At 42.8% G+C, this 17,376-nt stretch overlaps 2 protein-coding genes across 6 annotated transcripts in view; one reads left to right on the top strand and one right to left on the bottom strand.

Annotated features, from left to right (window-relative positions):
- LOC107640722 lies at window positions 4,097-6,215 on the bottom strand. Its single transcript, XM_016344223.1, has 3 exons — window positions 5,943-6,215; window positions 4,865-5,884; window positions 4,097-4,498 (listed from the first exon to the last, which is right to left on the bottom strand). The coding sequence occupies exons 1-3, from the start codon at window positions 6,213-6,215 to the stop codon at window positions 4,097-4,099; spliced, it is 1,695 nt and encodes a 564-aa protein (XP_016199709.1).
- LOC107643694 (uncharacterized hydrolase YugF-like) overlaps window positions 9,749-17,376 on the top strand; it is an 8,426-nt gene continuing 798 nt past the window's right edge. Inside the window, exons 1-9 of one of the 5 annotated variants that reach the window (XM_021124103.1) lie at window positions 9,750-10,142; window positions 12,250-12,344; window positions 12,439-12,536; window positions 13,234-13,283; window positions 13,624-13,719; window positions 13,827-13,931; window positions 15,037-15,129; window positions 15,808-15,903; window positions 16,839-16,904. In XM_021124103.1, coding sequence (XP_020979762.1) covers window positions 9,948-10,142; window positions 12,250-12,344; window positions 12,439-12,536; window positions 13,234-13,283; window positions 13,624-13,719; window positions 13,827-13,931; window positions 15,037-15,129; window positions 15,808-15,903; window positions 16,839-16,904 — 894 coding nt within the window. In that variant the 5' untranslated portion in view covers window positions 9,750-9,947. Of the gene's footprint in view, window positions 10,143-12,249; window positions 12,345-12,438; window positions 12,537-13,233; window positions 13,284-13,623; window positions 13,720-13,826; window positions 13,932-15,036; window positions 15,130-15,807; window positions 15,904-16,838; window positions 16,905-17,376 lie in introns of all 5 variants that reach the window. The other 4 variants (XM_016347416.2, XM_021124105.1, XM_021124104.1 and 1 more) reach the window with 4 other exon arrangements.

The raw sequence follows: 17,376 nt of genomic DNA, 5'->3' as shown, positions 1-17,376 counted from the left end.
GCCGTTGTGTCTGTCAGAGATCACGAGAATACCTTGCTGACGGTTTCCATTTTTAGATTTAAAAAAAATTACAAAATGAAAATGGTATTGTCGTTTTGCGGATGAAATTTTTTTAATAAAAAAGTTTGTGAAATTTTATATTTAAATAAGGAAAAGTCTAGGGGCCAGCAGCAACTTTGTTAAATTCTGGCCAACATGTAACTAGCAAAGAAAAGTGAGTCATTGGATGAAATCTTACAACCATCTCACACCATTAAACCCATCATTGATGATTATTTGATGGCTACAAATCATAAAATTGTTGGCCCCTAGCATTCCTCTTTAAATAATTTAAAAAATATATTTACACACAAAACTTAGGTGACAATTTGTGCTTTTTAAAAAATAAAAAGTCCCATAACAGTGTTGTTCGGTAGGTCGGGTTCCGGATGGTTCGGATTGGTATCCTATTTGATGAGGGGGTCTCGCTTGGTCGTAAGTCACCGGGCTGGAGTAGACGGCGTCCTGAGCTCTTTGTGTGAGGAGGGGGGGTGTCACCTGCAAAGACACTCCGACGCTCTAGTCAACAAAGTGTGCAGGCGAAAAAGGGGTGAATGGTATGTGACGTACCTTGGGGGAAGGGTAGGACCTTCCCCATATATACCGTGTCAGAGGTGGGCCCATCAAGGACAGGCCCACCTTCCTCAATGCTTCCTTCGCACAGCTGTAGCAAAGCTGTCAGGGACGCGTGTCCGGGTCGGCGACTGAGCGCCTCGCTCCTGACCGTTCAGGTCGGGTGGTGCTCGGGTCGGGCCGGCCCGCAAATGGTTTGGGCCAGGCCGTAACAGTGCCCCCAACACGCCAGCAATGTTCGTGAAGGTGGTTGGTGGCACGTTATCTCTTATTCCGTGTGTTGTCGCTAGGTCGGCCGCCCGTGGAGGGGACGTGCCTCTTGCGCGCGTGTCTGTTTGTTGCTGAGGTGACCGTTTGTCGCCTCGTTCCTCGCGCGGAGTATTAAATGCTCATAATGGGTTGAAAAACCCTGTGTGCAAAGACCATTTTGCCCCCAGGCCTTTTGCGTGAGTGGCAGTTTTAAACAGTTTTGCATTTCGTTCTCCTCTCATATCCTTACTCCAACCATCTCCATCATTTTCTCCTTTTGAGTTCCCAGAGTGTCATTCTTGTGCATTCGCTCTTCTTCCTCCTCATTCGAATCTATGTAATCAGTTCAGGTAAGCATTCTTTTCGTTCTTTGCTTCATGTTTATTTTGTTGTTCTTCTGCGTGCATGCTGTTTGCTTGGTTTTGCATGCTGTTTGCTTGGTTTTGTATGATGGATGGCTTTTTAGTGTCAAGTAGGTGCGTTAGGGGGCTTACTATTCCAGGGTAGGCTTTGTTTGGATTTTGCCTTAGCCATGTATGATCTTAGCTGTTGAATAGGTTCAAATGTAGTTTCTGGTACCCCACTGTAGGTATGTCTCGCGTCGTTTCTCGAGCTTCCCCTTCCGCCGCGAATTACGATTCCTACGCCTGGGTGACTTCCGATGTGAAGGAATCTCCGAACCAGATGGGCGAGGAGGAGCTAACGGAGTTCCGCCAAGGCTTGAACTTGTGCGGGGGAACTGACGAAGAGGCTAACTACGACGTCTTTGTTCCTGCCCCCAACGAACGATTATACGAGCTTAATTTCCATTCCCCTCAGGTTCCCGACTGGATATGGTTTTACAAGTCCATGTTCACCCAAGTGGGGGTTCGTATCCCGTTTTTCGCTTTTCAGATGGTGCTTCTTAACCAGATCTCCGTGGCGCCGTCGCAACTGCATCCGAACAGTTGGACTTCTATCCACTGTTTCGAGATGGTATGCGAATATCTGGAGTTGTCGGTATCTATTGATGTTTTCCTTTTTTCTTCAACCTCACCAATCCTTCGAAGGAGGGGAAAGCGGGGAAAGGGTTCATGTCCTTCCGATCTGCCCAGGGTCAGAGGATCTTCGACTTGTTCGAGGACTCTTATCATGGGTTTAAAGACAAATATTTTAAGGTGCGTCCGGTCAAAGGTCGTCACCCCTTCTGGTTGTCGTTAGAAGGGAAACGCCTCATCCCGACATACTGGAGCTTCGGGGCGGGATCTAACACATTTATTAAGGTGTCTTATAAGGGGATGTCCGTTGTGGACAAGAGGGTTGCCGATGTGTTGTTGGCAGTTTTTGGGAAGAATCATGTGAATTCCCACCTGTTAATGGATGATCGGGAGGTTGCCAGAAATTACATTTGTGAGTTGTTTTGCCTTGTATTTTTGCGTTTCTATTCATCCACTTGGTTGTGCCGGATTCACGACTAACTTGTTTACTTGTTTGTTGCAGTGGAGATGTCTGCTTCTGTGACAAGGCTTGAGAACTTGTTCAAGACTTTTTTGGCGGACAACGATGAGGAGGAAGCTGAGAAGGTTGACGGGAAACCGGAGGGCCCTTCTGAGAATAAGGATCAGGCAATTTTCTCCTATCCGTGAGGAGACGGCCGAGATGACGGATAAGAAACGTGACACCGAGATGACGGATAAGAACTCTGACGGAGCGCGCTTTTCTCCTATCCGTGAGGAGACGGCCGGCCCCGATCACTCGACCTCCGCTCAGCAAGAGGATGACGATTTGAAGCTTATCCCCACCCCCAAAAGGCAGAGGGCATCCTCCAGCCCAGAAGGGGTTCTCACCATAATGGAGCGGAACTTCGACGCCGGGACCTTCATAGATTCGCAGCTGCTTCCCGACACAGAGGATCACTTCCTTGGCACCGAGCTTGCGAGGCAGGCAAGGTGGATGTACCGTATCCTTCTCCGTGGTGCCGCAATAGCTCGGAAGGCTGAATTCGAGTTGTCGGGGATGCAGTCGCTGCGCAGGAAGCTCGAATCTGCTGTCAAGGCCAATAACAAATTCAAAACTCAAGTTGAAAATCTTCGGGAGCAACTGTCCGAGATGGGGAAAAAACTAAAGGCTGCTGAGGAGAAAGCCGCGTCTGTCGAGGAGAAGCTGAATGCCTCCGATGACACCGTGTCCCGTTTAACCGATCGGGAGATGACTCTGGAGAGCCAACTTAATGCCGCACAGGGTCGGGTGGTGGCTTTGGAGAAAGAGCGTGACGTGGCCGTCTCGTCGGCTAAGGCCGCTCAAGCTGAGGTTGAGGAGCTTAAGAAGAAACATAAGGTGACTAGAGAGCAGGGAAAGAACGCGATCTTCATGACTGAGGAGGCCCTTAAGGCCCAGGTGAAGATCGTGGCTCCCGCCTTCTATATGTCGACAATTGGAGTTTTCAAAACGATCAAGGATGGCAAGATTGTTGACATGGCCAAGAAATGAGCTCTTGTACCTTATGCTTTTGTATGGATTTGTGGTTTTATTGTAGAACTTTTGAAGCTTACTTCGTTATACATTAAGAGTCGCTTGGTTTGCTTGTGATTATCGTCTTCTTTGCTTATCTGATAGCGTTTTTGTTTTGTTTTGTTACCGTTTTGTCGGGATGAGCTTTCCGCTCGTGTTTATTTACCGTTGTGTTGGTAATTTGGCAAAGCTAGGTCGTGGCCTTTTGCTATCGTTGTAGCCGTTTGTTATGGCTTCAGTTTAGGTGGCTCCCGGGGTGATCAGTCCCGGGGTGCCGTATCGTGGTTCCGTTTAATGCATTGTGGAACTCGTTTCCGTGTGATGTGTAAGTAAGAAAAAAGGAACAATAGAGAGGTGATTTTTTAACAAGTAAACATTAATTGGTAATTAAACAAGTCTATTACTGTGGCGAGTATAAAGGTAAATGATTAAGCTCGCTAGATCGCCTGGCCGGCGTGCCTGAGCTAGGAGTAAAACCTTCTCAAATTACCTGCATTCTAAGTTCTTGGGACCTCCCTTCCATCAAGCTTCTCCAGTTTGTAGGCGCCCTTGCCAATCACTTCTTTGACTATGTAGGGGCCTTCCCAGTTCGCCGCCAGTTTGCCTTCTCCCTGGGTCGGTAGCCCGATATCGTTGTGCGCGTAGGACGAGGTTGTTTTGCTCAAATTCCCTCTTGAGCACTTTGGTGTTGTAGCGCAGGGCCATTCTTTGCTTTAGTGCTATTTCTGACAAATGGGCCACCTCCCTAGCCTCCTCTGCCAGGTCTTTCTCTACCACTTCCTCTACTCCCTTCAGAAGTAGTCGTGGGCTCAGCTCGCCGATCTTTACGGTTAACATTACGTCTACTTCGTACGTCAGGCGGAAAGGAGTTTTCCCTGTGGACGATTGCTCGGTCGTTCAGTAGGACCAGAGGACCGAGGCAAGTTCGTCGGCCCATGCACCTTTTTTGCTGTCCAGCCGCTTCTTGAGGCCCAGCAAGATGATCTTGTTTGCGGCCTCCACTTGACCGTTTGTCTGGGGGTGCTCTACTAAGGAGAATTTCTGCTTTATGGCCCAGGCCGGTGAGGAACTCCACGAATTTCTTGTCGGTGAACTGTGTCCCGTTGTCAGAGATGACGACTTCCGGGATGCCGAATCGAGTTGTCACCTGTCTCCACAAGAACTTTCGACAACTGGCTGAAGATATGCTTGCCAGTCGTTCAGCCTCTATCCATTTGGTGTAGTAGTCAACGGCGACTATGAGGTATTTGACTTGTCCCAGGCCGACCGGGAAAGGTCCCAGTAGGTCGACTCCCCATTGTGCGAAAGGTCGGGAGGACGTCAGTAGGCTTAGTTCGGTTGCCGGCGCTTTGTGGAAGTTGGCGTTCTCTTGGCACTTGACACATTTCTTTACGAACTCTTTTGAGTCGACCATCATCGGCGGCCAGTAATATCCAGCTTGGATGAGCTTTCTTGCTAGGGCTTTCCCCCCGATGTGGTGGTCGCAGCATCCCTCGTGGACTTCTCAGAGTACGTAGTCCGTTTGGTCAGGATGGAGGCATTTTAGCAAGGGCTGGCTAAGTCCCTTTTTGAACAGTTGGTCTTGTATGATCGCATATCTGGCCGCCTCCCTTCTTAATGCTTTAGCCTCCTTCTCGTCCTCAGGGAGTTTGCCGCTCCTTAGGAAATCAGTGATGGGGTCCATCCAGGAGGGGCCTATCTTTGTTAGTTGGAAGGCGACTGCTGATTCCTTTGTTATTCCTTGAATAAGGGATCTGTTGCCAACTCTCGGTTTTGTGCTCGCTAGCTTTGATAGGAGGTCTGCCCGTGTGTTCCTTTCCCTCGGAACGCGTTGGACCGTGACCTCCTCGAACTGCTTTGCTCGCTCTTTGACCTTTTTCAAGTACTTTTGCAATAGCGAGTCCCTGGGTTGGTGGCTTCCGTTCACCTGCGAGGTAACGACGTGCGAGTCACTACATACTTCCAGCCTCGTGGCCCCGACTTCTCGGGCTAGGATCAAGCCGCCCAGGAGGGCCTCGTATTCCGCTTGGTTGTTTGATACGGAAAACTCGAAGTTGATTGATTGTTCGTATATGACCCCGGTAGGACTTTCCAAAATGATCCCGGCACCCCCGGACGTTTGGTTGGAGGCCCCGTCTACATGGAGCCTCCACTGTATGCCCGCTTCCTTGATTGGGTCCCCCGCTACTTCCACCAAGAAGTCTGCCATTGCTTGTGCCTTGATCGCATGTCGGGGCTCGTATCGCAAATCGTACTGAGATAGCTCGATGGCCCAAGTCATCATTCTTCCCGCCAAGTCGGGTTTTTGGAGCACCTGGCGAATTCCCTGGTCCATTCTCATGACTACCTGGTGACCCTGGAAGTACTGCCTTAGTCTTCGGAAGGAGGTTAGTAGTGCCAGAGCTAGCTTCTCTAATTTGTTGTATGTCAGTTCTGCTCCTTGCAATGCTCTACTCACAAAGTAGATTGGTTTTTGAGCCTTCCCTTCTTCCCGTACCAAAACTGCTGCCAGCGCTTCGTCCGTTATGGCCACCTTGCAATGCTCTACTCACAAAGTAGATTGGTTTTTGAGCCTTCCCTTCTTCCCGTACCAAAACTGCTGCCAACGCTTCGTTCGTTATGGCCAGGTACAGGTAGAGCAGTTCTCCGACTTTGGGTTTCCCGAGCACGGGAGGAGTTGCGAGGATCTCTTTGAAATGTTTGAATGCTTCCTCGCACGCCGGGGTCCATTCAAACGCTATCCCCTTTCTCATCAGGTTGAAGAAGGGCAGGGCTTTTGCTGCCGACACCCCAAGGAAGTGAGATAGCGCGGTGAGCCTTCCTGCCAGTCTTTGAACGTCTTTGATGCAACCCGGGCTCCTCATTTGGAGTATCACTTGGCATTTTTTAGGATTAGCTTCCACCCCCCTTTGGGTTATCATAAATCTTAGGAACTTCCCGGCCTCCATGGCAAAGGCACATTTGAGGGCGTTGAGCCTCATGCCGTGTCGTCAGAGGGCCGCGAACACATTTCCTAGGTCGCTTAGGAGGTCCTCAGGGTGAGTGGTCTTGGCCAGAATATCGTCCACGTAGACTTCCACCGTCCTGCCTATGAGGTCGTTGAATATCTTGTTCATTAGCCTTTGATAAGTGGCCCTGGCGTTCTTCAGGCCGAATGGCATTACCTTGTAGCAATATATCCCCCTCGGCGTTATGAACGTTGTTTTCTCTTCGTCAGGTCGGTGCATCGGTATCTGGTTATAGCCAGAGTAGGCGTCCATAAAACTTAGGTACCGATATCCCGCCGCTGCGTCGACGAGCGCATCAATGTTGGGCAGGAGATAGCAGTCCTTGGGGCATGCTTTGTTGAGATCAGAGTAATCTACGCACATCCTCCATTTACCATTGTGCTTTTTCACTAAAACTACGTTCGACAGCCATGTCGAGTAGTCAAGTTCTCGAATAAATCCTGCTTCGAAGAGGATAGCCGTCTGCCTGGCCACCTCCTCTGCTCGCTCTTGTGACATCTTCCTCCTTCTTTGGGCTACTGGTCTGGCCTCCGCCATCACGGCCAAGTGGTGTGACATGAGCTGGGGGTCTATTCCTGGCATGTCGGCTGGCGTCCATGCAAATAGGTCGCCATTGGTCCTGATCATTTCCATTAGGGGCCCTTTCAGCTCGTGTGGTAGGTTTCTGTTCACGAAGGTGAACTTCTCGTCCGTGTCGCCGACTCTAAACTTTTCCAAGCTCCCTTCCGGCTCGGGTCTGGGCTTGTCTTCGACTCTTGCGTCTAGGTCGGCAAGGAATACTCCTGCTGCTTCCTTGGACTTCTTCCTTAAGGAGAGACTGGCATTGTCGCAGGCGACTGCCATTTCCAAATCTCCTTTTATGGATCCCACGGACCCGTCGTCAGCCACGAACTTCATTATCAGCATTTTCGTGCTGATTACTGCCCCAAGATCGTTGATGGTCTTCCTCCCCACGATGATGTTGTAGGCTGTGGAGTCGCGTAGAACCACGAACTCGGCCATTGTCGAACCTCGTCCCTGTCCGTGTCCTACTGATATCAGCAAAGAAATTATGCCGTCTGGCTTAATGAAGTGGTCGCTTAACCCTACGACACCTTGCTGGTGGGTCTTCCGGTCGGCGTCCCGCAGTCCCAAAGCGTTGAATACATTGCGGAACATGATATTCGAGTCGGCACCGGTGTCTATGAGGATGCGCTTGATGAGGCCGGTTCCCACTCTGGTCGTGATGACCATGGGGGGCTTTCCGCGACCTCGTCAAACCACTGGTCCTCCGTGCCGAATGAGATGGGTGGTGACCTCAACCTCTTGGGGTTTTGGGCAGATGATGAAGAAATCGCCAGGTCTCTGGCGTCTTTCTTGTGTGCCGACTTCGACTTTGGGGGTGCGTCTCTCGCCGTCACAACGTTTACTATGGTGAGACTTTGTTCATTTTCATTCTGGTCGTGACGTCGTTTTACCGTGCGAGTCTTGTCCTCTATTTCTCGGTCGCGATCTCGTCTTCTTGGTTCCCTGATGAGATGGGGGAATTCAGCCAGCTTTTCGTCCCGGATCCCTTGCTCTAGCGCGTCCTTTAGGTCGAAGAAGTCCTGTGTCTTGTGTCCATAGCCTTTGTGATAGTCACAGTAAAGGCTTTGTTTCCCTCTGTTCGGTCCTTCAGAGGTCGGGGTTTCGACAGAATCGCCTTCTCGGCTATCTGTTGGTAAACTTCTATGATGGGGACGGTGAAGGGAGTGTAATTAGTGAACTTTCCGACTCTAGGAAACGGCCTGGTTGTCTTGCTCGGACTGCCGTCTCTGGCATGTTCCTTCTGTCTTTCTCCGCTCCTGTGATGCCGGGTTTGATTGTAGGAGGGCTGCTGTTTGTTGGCAGCCACGACCTGGCTGATTTCTTCATCGTTGATATATTCCCTGGCTACATATTGGATCTCCTGCATTGTCCACACCGGCTTCGTAGTGAGGTGCTTTCTGAAGTCCTCGTTTAGGAGTCCGTTCGTCAGGCATAGGCTAGCAACAGAGTCAGTCAGCTCGTCGATCTCCAAGCACTCATCGTTGAACTGATCTAGATATTTCCTTGTCGGTTCTCCGGACCTCTATGTCATTCCAAGCAGATTGATCGGGTGCTTTGTCTTTGCTATTCTGGTAGTAAATTAGGCTAGGAAGGCGTGGCTAATTTTCGGAAACTTGGCCACCGAGCCCTGCGGGAGGCTATTAAACCACCGTATTTCAGGTCCCGCGAGGGTGACCAGGAAAGCGTGGCACCTTACCTCGTCCCCCACTCCCTCCAGGTTCATCCTGTCCTTGAAGGCTGTAAGGTGCTCCTGTGGGTCTTGGGTTCCGTCGTACCTCATGTCCGTTGGCTTGTCAAAGTGTTTTGGCAGCCGGAATTCGAGGATGGAACGATGAAATGGGGTCGCGCCTATTATGACTGGTCCGCGCGTTCTCCTTGTTCTTCTTTCGTCGTCTTCTCGTCGACCGTCTTCTCGGTCACGATCTGTGGTGCGTCTCTTCCCGCTCCTGGCATATATGATGGGGTCGCGACGCCTCCTTGTGCGTCCTTCCTCCCTAGCGCTCTCGGGCTCAGATCTTGTGCTAGCTGCACGTCGGGAGTGGCTTCTAGGGGGAACGGGAGTAGCTGGATTCGGGAGTTTGCTGGCGATGTTCCCGGTCTGCCAGCCGGCGCTCCAGGTCCTGCATCCTATGATGTAGTTCCTGCATTATTCTCGCGCTGTTGTCGCCAGTTCCCCCGAAGGGGCGTCTTTCTTGGGATCGTGTGGCTCGCTAAGGAGCGGATCTCGTGCGCTCCCGGGAGGATGCCACGGAGGCTTCCCCTCTGTGCCCGGCTTTTCGCCCTGCTCCTCCTGAGCCCAGTACAACTTCCATTCAGGCGTGTCCCCACAGACGGCGCCAATGTTCGGTAGGTCGGGTACCGGATGGTTCGGATTGGTATCCTGTTTGATGAGGGGGTCTCGCTTGGTCGTAAGTCACCGGGCTGTAGTAGACGGCGTCCCGAGCTCTTTGTGTGAGGAGGGGGGTGTCACCTGCAAAGACACTCCGACGCTCTAGTCAACAAAGTGTGCAGGCGAAAAAGGGGTTAATGGTATGTGACATACCTTGGGTGAAGGGTAGGACCTTCCCCATATATACCGTGTCAGAGGTGGGCCCATCAAAGACAGACCCAACTTCCTCGATGCTTCCTTTGCACAGCTGTAGTAAAGTTGTCAGGGACGCGTGTCCGGATCGGCGACTAAGTGCCTTGCTCCTGACCGTTCGGGTCGAGTGGTGCTCGAGTCGGGCCGACCCGCAAATGGTTTGGGCTAGGCCGTAACAAGTGTAAAACTCACCTACACTAAACTATAAAGCCACATCACATCATTTATTACAATTTACAACATTAAAAAAAAAATAGCCGAGGAAGTGATAGCACAATTTGAGAAAGACAATTAAAGAAAGAAACATTACATTTAATTACAGCAACATTGAAGCATTATAGAGTGTGTGTGCGCGCTAGAAATTAGAAACAAGAGAGTGGAGTACAGAAAAACAAGCACATTTAACAAAGTTCCTCTTTAGCAGTGTTTGATGCTGAAAAATGGTGTTTTCTGCGTCTGTTGGGTCTGTAGCATTGCCCCCTCTGAGTGTGAGAGTGAGTGCGAAGAGGTGGAGTAGTGTGGTGGTTGCTGCTGCTCATGAACCCTTCCCTTCCTTTCTTCCTAAGCTCATTGACAGAATCCATGATCCCTTCGCTCGTAGACTCGCCTTGCGAATTCAGAGGCTCCCTGTTCCTGTAACACCATTTTCTCATTCTGTCCTGATTGGTTTTTTATGTTTCGTTTAATACTTGTAATTCCTCAAAGGCACTCTGTTTGTTTGCAGAATTGCCGGGTTACTTTCATATGCATTTCTTAATGCATTGCTAAGGGTTTTTTTTATTGTTTTTAATTTATGTGCAGAAGCCAGAAAGGGCCATGGGTTATTTTTTATTGAAAGCATGTATAGGATTGTATCACTATATATTAGTACACGTGTAGTCGACTTCACGTGAAGTTGATAGTTGACAGTCATAAGATGAAAATTTGGTCAAATCAGTCAAATTATCTAACGGCTCTTATTTATCAACTTCAGGTGAAGTCGACTGTACTGAATTTCCACCATATTAGTAATAAGCACAAAGATGATTAATAATACAAAATAATATGCGCATGTCGAGCTTCACAGTGTATGAGTTTTCTAGTATTTTGAATTTCTTTTTTTCTATTTTAGAAAATTATTTTTTTAAATCATACTCCTAATCCTTTTATAAATTGTTAGATACAGAAAATATTTACTGTATCTAATTTTTTTAGTAATAAAAATGATGTAATTAAGAAAGTGGTTAGAGGGTATATCATTATTCATTTCAGAAAATTTGTAAGAGTTTTTTTTTTCTACCGTACTTTCAGATATTTTTGAGTTTGGGGCTCAAATATGACTTGTGGTTATAACAGATTAACAATAGTTTTTATGTATGTCTGAGTGAGCATAAGTTTTTATTGGTTTCTTTTTATTTTTTGTTTATTTTTTTCCAAATAGTACTGTCCTAAATGTTCTGTCGGATGTAAAATAGGAAGCACTGGTGATTGATTGAATTTCAGTTTATAGTTCCAACAAATTCCTTGACTATCAGGATCCAAAATTTTTTTGAAAAGAATAAAGTTAAGAGGAAATCCACAGAATCTTATCCCACACTTTTTTCTGCTTAAATTTTTTGTTTCACCTAAGAGATATCCAATCATGCAAATTATTATAAGACAAAATGGTCCTGGGGATCTAAAATTACAAATTCATCCCTGACTAAAGGCGAAGAACAAACTTTTCTCATAAGAAAATAGTGAAGGATGAACGTGTCATTCTTAAATGTTGAGGGACTACTTTGTCCCATGGTTTGCGTGGTTAGAAACTTCCAATGCAATAAAAAAATGACGAGGGATGAAATTGTAGGACGCAAAAACTGTTATAGACTGAATTGTGTTAATTAAAATGGTTGCCTATTGCTCTATGGTAATTCTTTGATTATGTGGGTCATTAGACATAACCTATTGCTTCAGAACCCAAACAGGGAAAAAAAAGCTTCAAATTTATGGTTCAATTGATTGAAGCATTTATAGTATATTTGATTTTCTTTCTGTAGAATGATTTAGCCTTTAGGGTAGATATGTTAAAACAAGAAGGCAACAATACTTCAATCCTTAAGTGAACAGGTAATGTTTGAAATTTGAATCACAAAATAAATGGTAGCTTGCTCAACAGGACAACGAATTACAGTTTTATACAGTATTATCTCCAGCACATGTCGTTTTCAATGTTGGTTTTGATAGGCTGTCCTCAGTTCCACTTTTGATGTAACAGATAGTGGTACTATAACTGTGATAATTAAGAGAATGATATTTTTTCCACTTATTTTTTACATGTGTAAATGTGTGAACGAGTGATGATATAGCCTTCTAATGATGTTCCTCAAGATCTTTTTAATTCAAAATTCCGCTCACAATGGCATAAATTGTAATTTACAGAACATTTAAAGATAATTCAATGCATGTTAGCTAGATTTTGAATTGAAAGGATATTTAGCCAAACGGATTAGGAATTATCATTTCTCCTAAATGAATTGTCATTTAAAAATTTAAATAAAATTTAGAACTAATCATAACATCTATTTCTGGCTATGTAGATTTTTAAATGGACTTACATTGTAGCCTATTCTACGAAGATGATGTTCATTTGCCAAATTTGCTTGCAATAAGATTGACAATTTATCCAAGCTTGAGTTCTGCTCGTAGTAATCAATTATAGTTAATCACTATTCTTTTTTTGGATCTTATACAATATCTGATCTTATTCTATATGACAATCAGGTTAGGTTCTCAGAAAATCCCATCATGAGTAGTTGTGTTAAGCCACTTATACAAAAGAAGGAAACTCCAATTGTTCTTCTACATGGCTTTGACAGGTTCTCAAAACATTCAAGAAATATAGCTAATTTATAATTTACACATTTTTGTGCTCAAGTAGCTTCTTCTTCTCATGCATTCTTAATTTTTCAGCTCATGTATGGAATGGAGATATGCCTATCCACTGTTGGAAGAATCAGGTTTTGAGACTTGGGCCATCGACATTCTTGGTTGGGGTTTCTCTGATTTAGGTTTGTTTGGTCACTTTGCCATGTTGTGTTACTCTTTCGTTTTCATTTAAAAAACTTATTTAGTATTTAATTTAGTATAAATAAAAGTCCAGTCTAACATAAATATTAATGATTTCTAATATCTAAAATGTAAGTAACAATAATTAAATAAAAATTTTCAAATTCCATAAAATGGATTTTTTTTTGTGACCGTCCTTCTTGATTCATTTGCTATTAATTCTGTCTGTTTCAATTGCTACAACTAACAGATTTTTTTAAGTTATAAATATTATGAAGAATAACTCAGAAACAAAATAAAAGATGAATTTCTTGCTAATTGTCTTTTAATTATATTGAAAAGAAAATTGCTGAAAAATTTAACACAGATTCTATTATCGAGGAATTTTATGATACCAAGAATCAACCACTTCGTTAGTAAAGAGTACACACATATTTTTTGTACTTTAAAATATATTCTGTATCGATATATTTTTGTAATATATCTTATATTATATAATTTTTTGTATAATTTTTTAATATTATAATGTTATTAGCTCCCCCCATGATACTATTTCTGGATCCGTCCCTGTTGGTTGAGCCACGCTTTTATGGCCATGGGGATTCCGGGAATATACGAAAAAGTGATAGCAACAGATAAAAGGTTTCTTTGAGAGATTTTTCATGTCACTCTTTCTTCTTATTCTTCATTTATTCACAGAAAAACTTCCCGCTTGTGACGTGGTATCAAAGCGTGAGCATTTCTATCAGGTACTTATGTAATACTAATCTACTATAGAGTTTAGTTTCGATGCTAATCAGGTAATGCAATGTAGATAAAAGTTGTATTTGTTAGAAATAGCATGTGGAATTCAACTTTTTATCTAATTTCTAATATATGATAATGGTATTTGATTCTTGAATTTCTGCTTCAATTATTAAGGTGTTAGCGTTTGTTACACTATGTGAACTAGAGTAACATATCAATTAAATTATACATCACTTGTGGTTTACTTTAATGATTGTAACTGGTTTCTTTAAACATCACTGTTATTTTCCTTCCAAAATTTACACTCTGTGTAGAGGCTAAACTTGATTAATCTATTTACAGTTTTGGAAATCCTACATCAAAAGGCCAATGATATTGGTTGGACCAAGCCTTGGATCTGCTGTCGCTGTTGACTTTACAGTCAATTATCCAGAAGCTGTATGTGCCATCCAGTAATTTAACTTCTGAATATCAATCACAACTGAATTTGTGAAAACATATTTAGTAAAAATTGAAGTTGGTGTGCTCTGATAATTTATGTGCAGTTCAATTTTTTTCAGGTGGAAAAGCTTGTTCTCATTGATGCTAGTGTATATGCAGAGGGAACAGGAAAGCTAGCAACGTTGCCAAAAGCTGTTGCTTATGCCGGGGTATGTAGTTCATACCACTCTCAGCTATCTACAAAATTTACCTTGTATCATGGAGTATACAACCATTTTAGTCATCAAAAGATTAGTTTGTTGACAAAATAGTCTCTCAAATGTTGATAATTATCTTATGGTACTTGAAGGATTATAATGTTTCATTTGAGTCTTGAGTGAAACTCTCAATTTGGGCTTCGAAATATTGGTTTATTGACAAAATGGTCCTCAGGTTTAGTGATTTATAGAACCAATCTTTTGGGTTAGCAAATTAATCTTTCAAGCATGAAAACGGTTGTTTACACCTTTTCTTGTTTCTTTTTGCTAATGGTCTCTTTTTTGTATGAATTATTTTTTGTATTTTGTTATCTTACGACTTATTTCAATGTGGTCTGTTCTCCTTTAGGTGTGGTCAATGGGATATAAATTCTTGGGTTATTTTTTGGTTCTTCATAATATCTTTAACCAAGTATATAAATTCTTAATATGGCATTCTTGTTTTGGAAATGGCATCTGTCTTTTTAATATAATGCTGCTGGTGTCATTCCTTCTGTATCTCAAAAAAGATAGTAAATTGATCTTGGAATGATCCATTCCTTACCCCTTGCAATCTTATCTTAATGGCCCTATTTGAATATCTTTTAAATAATAAAAGTCAACTCTCTACTTTTGAATATATTTTCCAGAAGGAAGGGGGAAATTAAGCAATTTTTATGCAGATGATGTCTTTTCGCATCAACACTTTCTTTCTCTCTACCATATATGTTGGCGATATTCTTTGGCTTTTGGGGGTTTTCATGTTTCTACGCGTCCAATGAATACGGGTAGCATAATAACAAAAATAGAACATCCATGTTTCTTAGCCATCATTTCCTTCTTGTTCTGCTAAAGATTTCCAAGCAATTCATTTTCTTGTGGAGAATATTTATAAAGAAATCTTCAGCATTAAATCATTAGGCTTCAAGAATTCGAGATACACTTGTTTCCCTTCATTAATGTTTAATAAAGCCTTTCAAATTGAATTGTGGGATATATATGAATGAGTATGAGGATGATGGTGATAATGGCTTAAATTGCAAGTTACAACTCACCCTTAGACACTCTTTTGAATCAGGTGTATTTATTGAAGAGCCTGCCGTTACGCCTATATGCTAACTATTTGACCTTTTACAATGTGTCATTCAGTACCAGCCTTGATTGTACTAATGTGAGTTGTCTGACCCTAAAGTTTACTGTGTTGTTTATAGAAAAACATTATGTGTAGATATTATTAGTGTGAGTGGCTCAAACCCTATCCACTATTGGATGAGATGTCGATTCAAATTAGATTGAGTTCACACCTCATCCAATGGCAGATGGAGTGTGAGTCGGCATAATGTCTCACACCATGTATGTATGCATAAGACAATTGATTTATATAAGGAGGCATACCCATTTTCTTACCATTTTTTATTCCATAAGAATGGAGCATTGGATATACGCACTCATAGAGATATGAACATCACAAATTTAAGCACCCGTTGAGGAGACCCAAGATTTCATTCATATCTGAATTCTTAGCTTTTGAAGCATCTTATATACTTGAGAAAAATATCTCCAAAGCTACTTTGGTAAAGGAACTAAGGACTTTGTTACAGTACCCTTCTTTATATAAGAGTATCAATATCCTTGATCTAATCAATAGTTTAATATTTGTTCGCAAGATTTTAATTTTTTTTCTTTGAAAATAATTGTATTTAATGGGTCATGTCACAATTTCCCAATCACACAGAGCATCGCTAGTAATTAATTACATAGACGGTGACTCATATAATCATTTTTCTTACAATGCCCTTTGGAAATGTTGCGATAATGAAGAATGTTAGTCTTCCTATAATTTTTGTAGGTCGGTCGCTTGCACTGTTTGATGCCTTGGTGGGATGATGCTACGGTTGGTTTCATGACTAGTGGCGGTTACAATGTTTCTTCCTTAATAGAAAAGGTATATACTATCTCACAACTACAAGTTTATGAGGTTTGGATTTGTTAGGTTTATTTGTATGATGAAATTTGGACTACAAATGCACTTTAATATACCCTTTTCACACATTCTGATATCTCTCTTAAGTCTAAGGTACCATGGCCGTTCATCTAATATACCCTTTTCACTAGAAGTCCCAATCTGCTATATGGCCATTCTTGAGTATCATTTTTATTTAATTTTTTTCTGTAGAGCAACAATCACTAGCAAAAGTTGAATGTTTATCTACTCTCTGCTATCTTTAAGTTCTACTGATTTGTGATGCAATTGATTCTGTTGTCTCCATCAAGGAATGAATTTTGCCATCTTTGAGGTTCTGTTCGTATTGAAATAAAAATGGTTATGTTTGAACAATGATGCTTTTGGTGTACACGGCTATATTTTAAAGAGAGTTAAGAGACGACCTTATATTTGGTATTTGAGACTTAGTTGAGTTTAAGGGTTCATATTTACATACATGAAGATGTGATTATTTGGTGAGGTTGTCATCATTACTCTGATCCCGGCTTGTTGTGAATGTTGAATTCAGCTAGCTGGATAGCTTTTATTTCAATATTTTATTATCTGATTTTGGACACAATCACTCCACACACGAGTTAGAACAAGGAATTTTTTTTTTTGGTTAGAATATAATTAGAGGTATCGATATTTTATGTGTGCTATTTAAACATAACATTCATGAGACACCATGGCGAACTAGTCGCATAGAAATCACAAGTCTGTGCCTGTAAAAGCCATTGGAAGGTAGGACTCATTTATGTACAATTGTTCAAGTCCCTTCTAGTCCTTATTTTTTGACAAACTTGTATGGATATTGGATAGGGCACCTTTGACACCATTTAATTACAGATGCTTGATTTCTTTCAATACAAGATCTTTTGAATTTGTTTGAACAGGTGAAACAGAAAACACTCATCATTTGGGGTGAAAACGACCGCATCATCAGCAACAAGCTTGCAGTGGTTAGTTTTTTATATTGCCAATATTTCTCAACCAATATTGTAGCCAACATTCATTACTTAGAATTGAATATTAAAAAGAAACATCCAAAACTAAAAATAGTAAAACCAATTTAGGGTATAAAATTTAGGATTACGGTTTAGAATTTATAATTTAGGGTCAAAGATTTATAATTTAAAATTAAAAATTTAGTATTTAAGGTTTATAATTTAGATTTTAGAATTTAGAGTTCAGAGACTCTATATAGGGTGGTTGGAGGTGAGGCAGTGGCTGGCCGGAGGTGGCCGGCAGTGTTCCCCAGCAGTGGTGGTGGATGGTGGTTGTGATGAAATTACGGTGGTAGGAGAAAAGAGGGAAACAGAAAGGGGCAAAGGAAAGAAAAAGGGATAAAAGAATAACTTAAAAAAATATTGTAGATGAATTTTTTTTTTTTTTGTATTAACTGAAATCGGCTAATTTGGTTTCCAAGCACTA

This window comes from Arachis ipaensis, chromosome B05, assembly GCF_000816755.2.
Source record: "Arachis ipaensis cultivar K30076 chromosome B05, Araip1.1, whole genome shotgun sequence".
NCBI classification, from domain to species: Eukaryota; Viridiplantae; Streptophyta; class Magnoliopsida; order Fabales; family Fabaceae; genus Arachis; species Arachis ipaensis.
The sequence above is the reverse complement of the archived record's forward strand: the minus strand, read 5'-3'. Positions and strand labels throughout refer to the sequence as shown.

Excerpts from the sequence above, each read along its gene's own strand:
- LOC107640722 (XM_016344223.1), bottom strand. The coding sequence starts at position 6,215 with ATGAGGAGCCCGGGTTGCATCAAAGACGTTCAAAGACTGGCAGGAAGG. Across the intron at positions 5,885-5,942 it reads AAGCGTTGGCAGCAGTTTTG|GTGGCCATAACGGACGAAGC; the intron begins GTACGGGAAGAA and ends GAGCATTGCAAG. Across the intron at positions 4,499-4,864 it reads ATCCTGACCAAACGGACTAC|GTGACAACTCGATTCGGCAT; the intron begins GTACTCTGAGAA and ends TTGTGGAGACAG.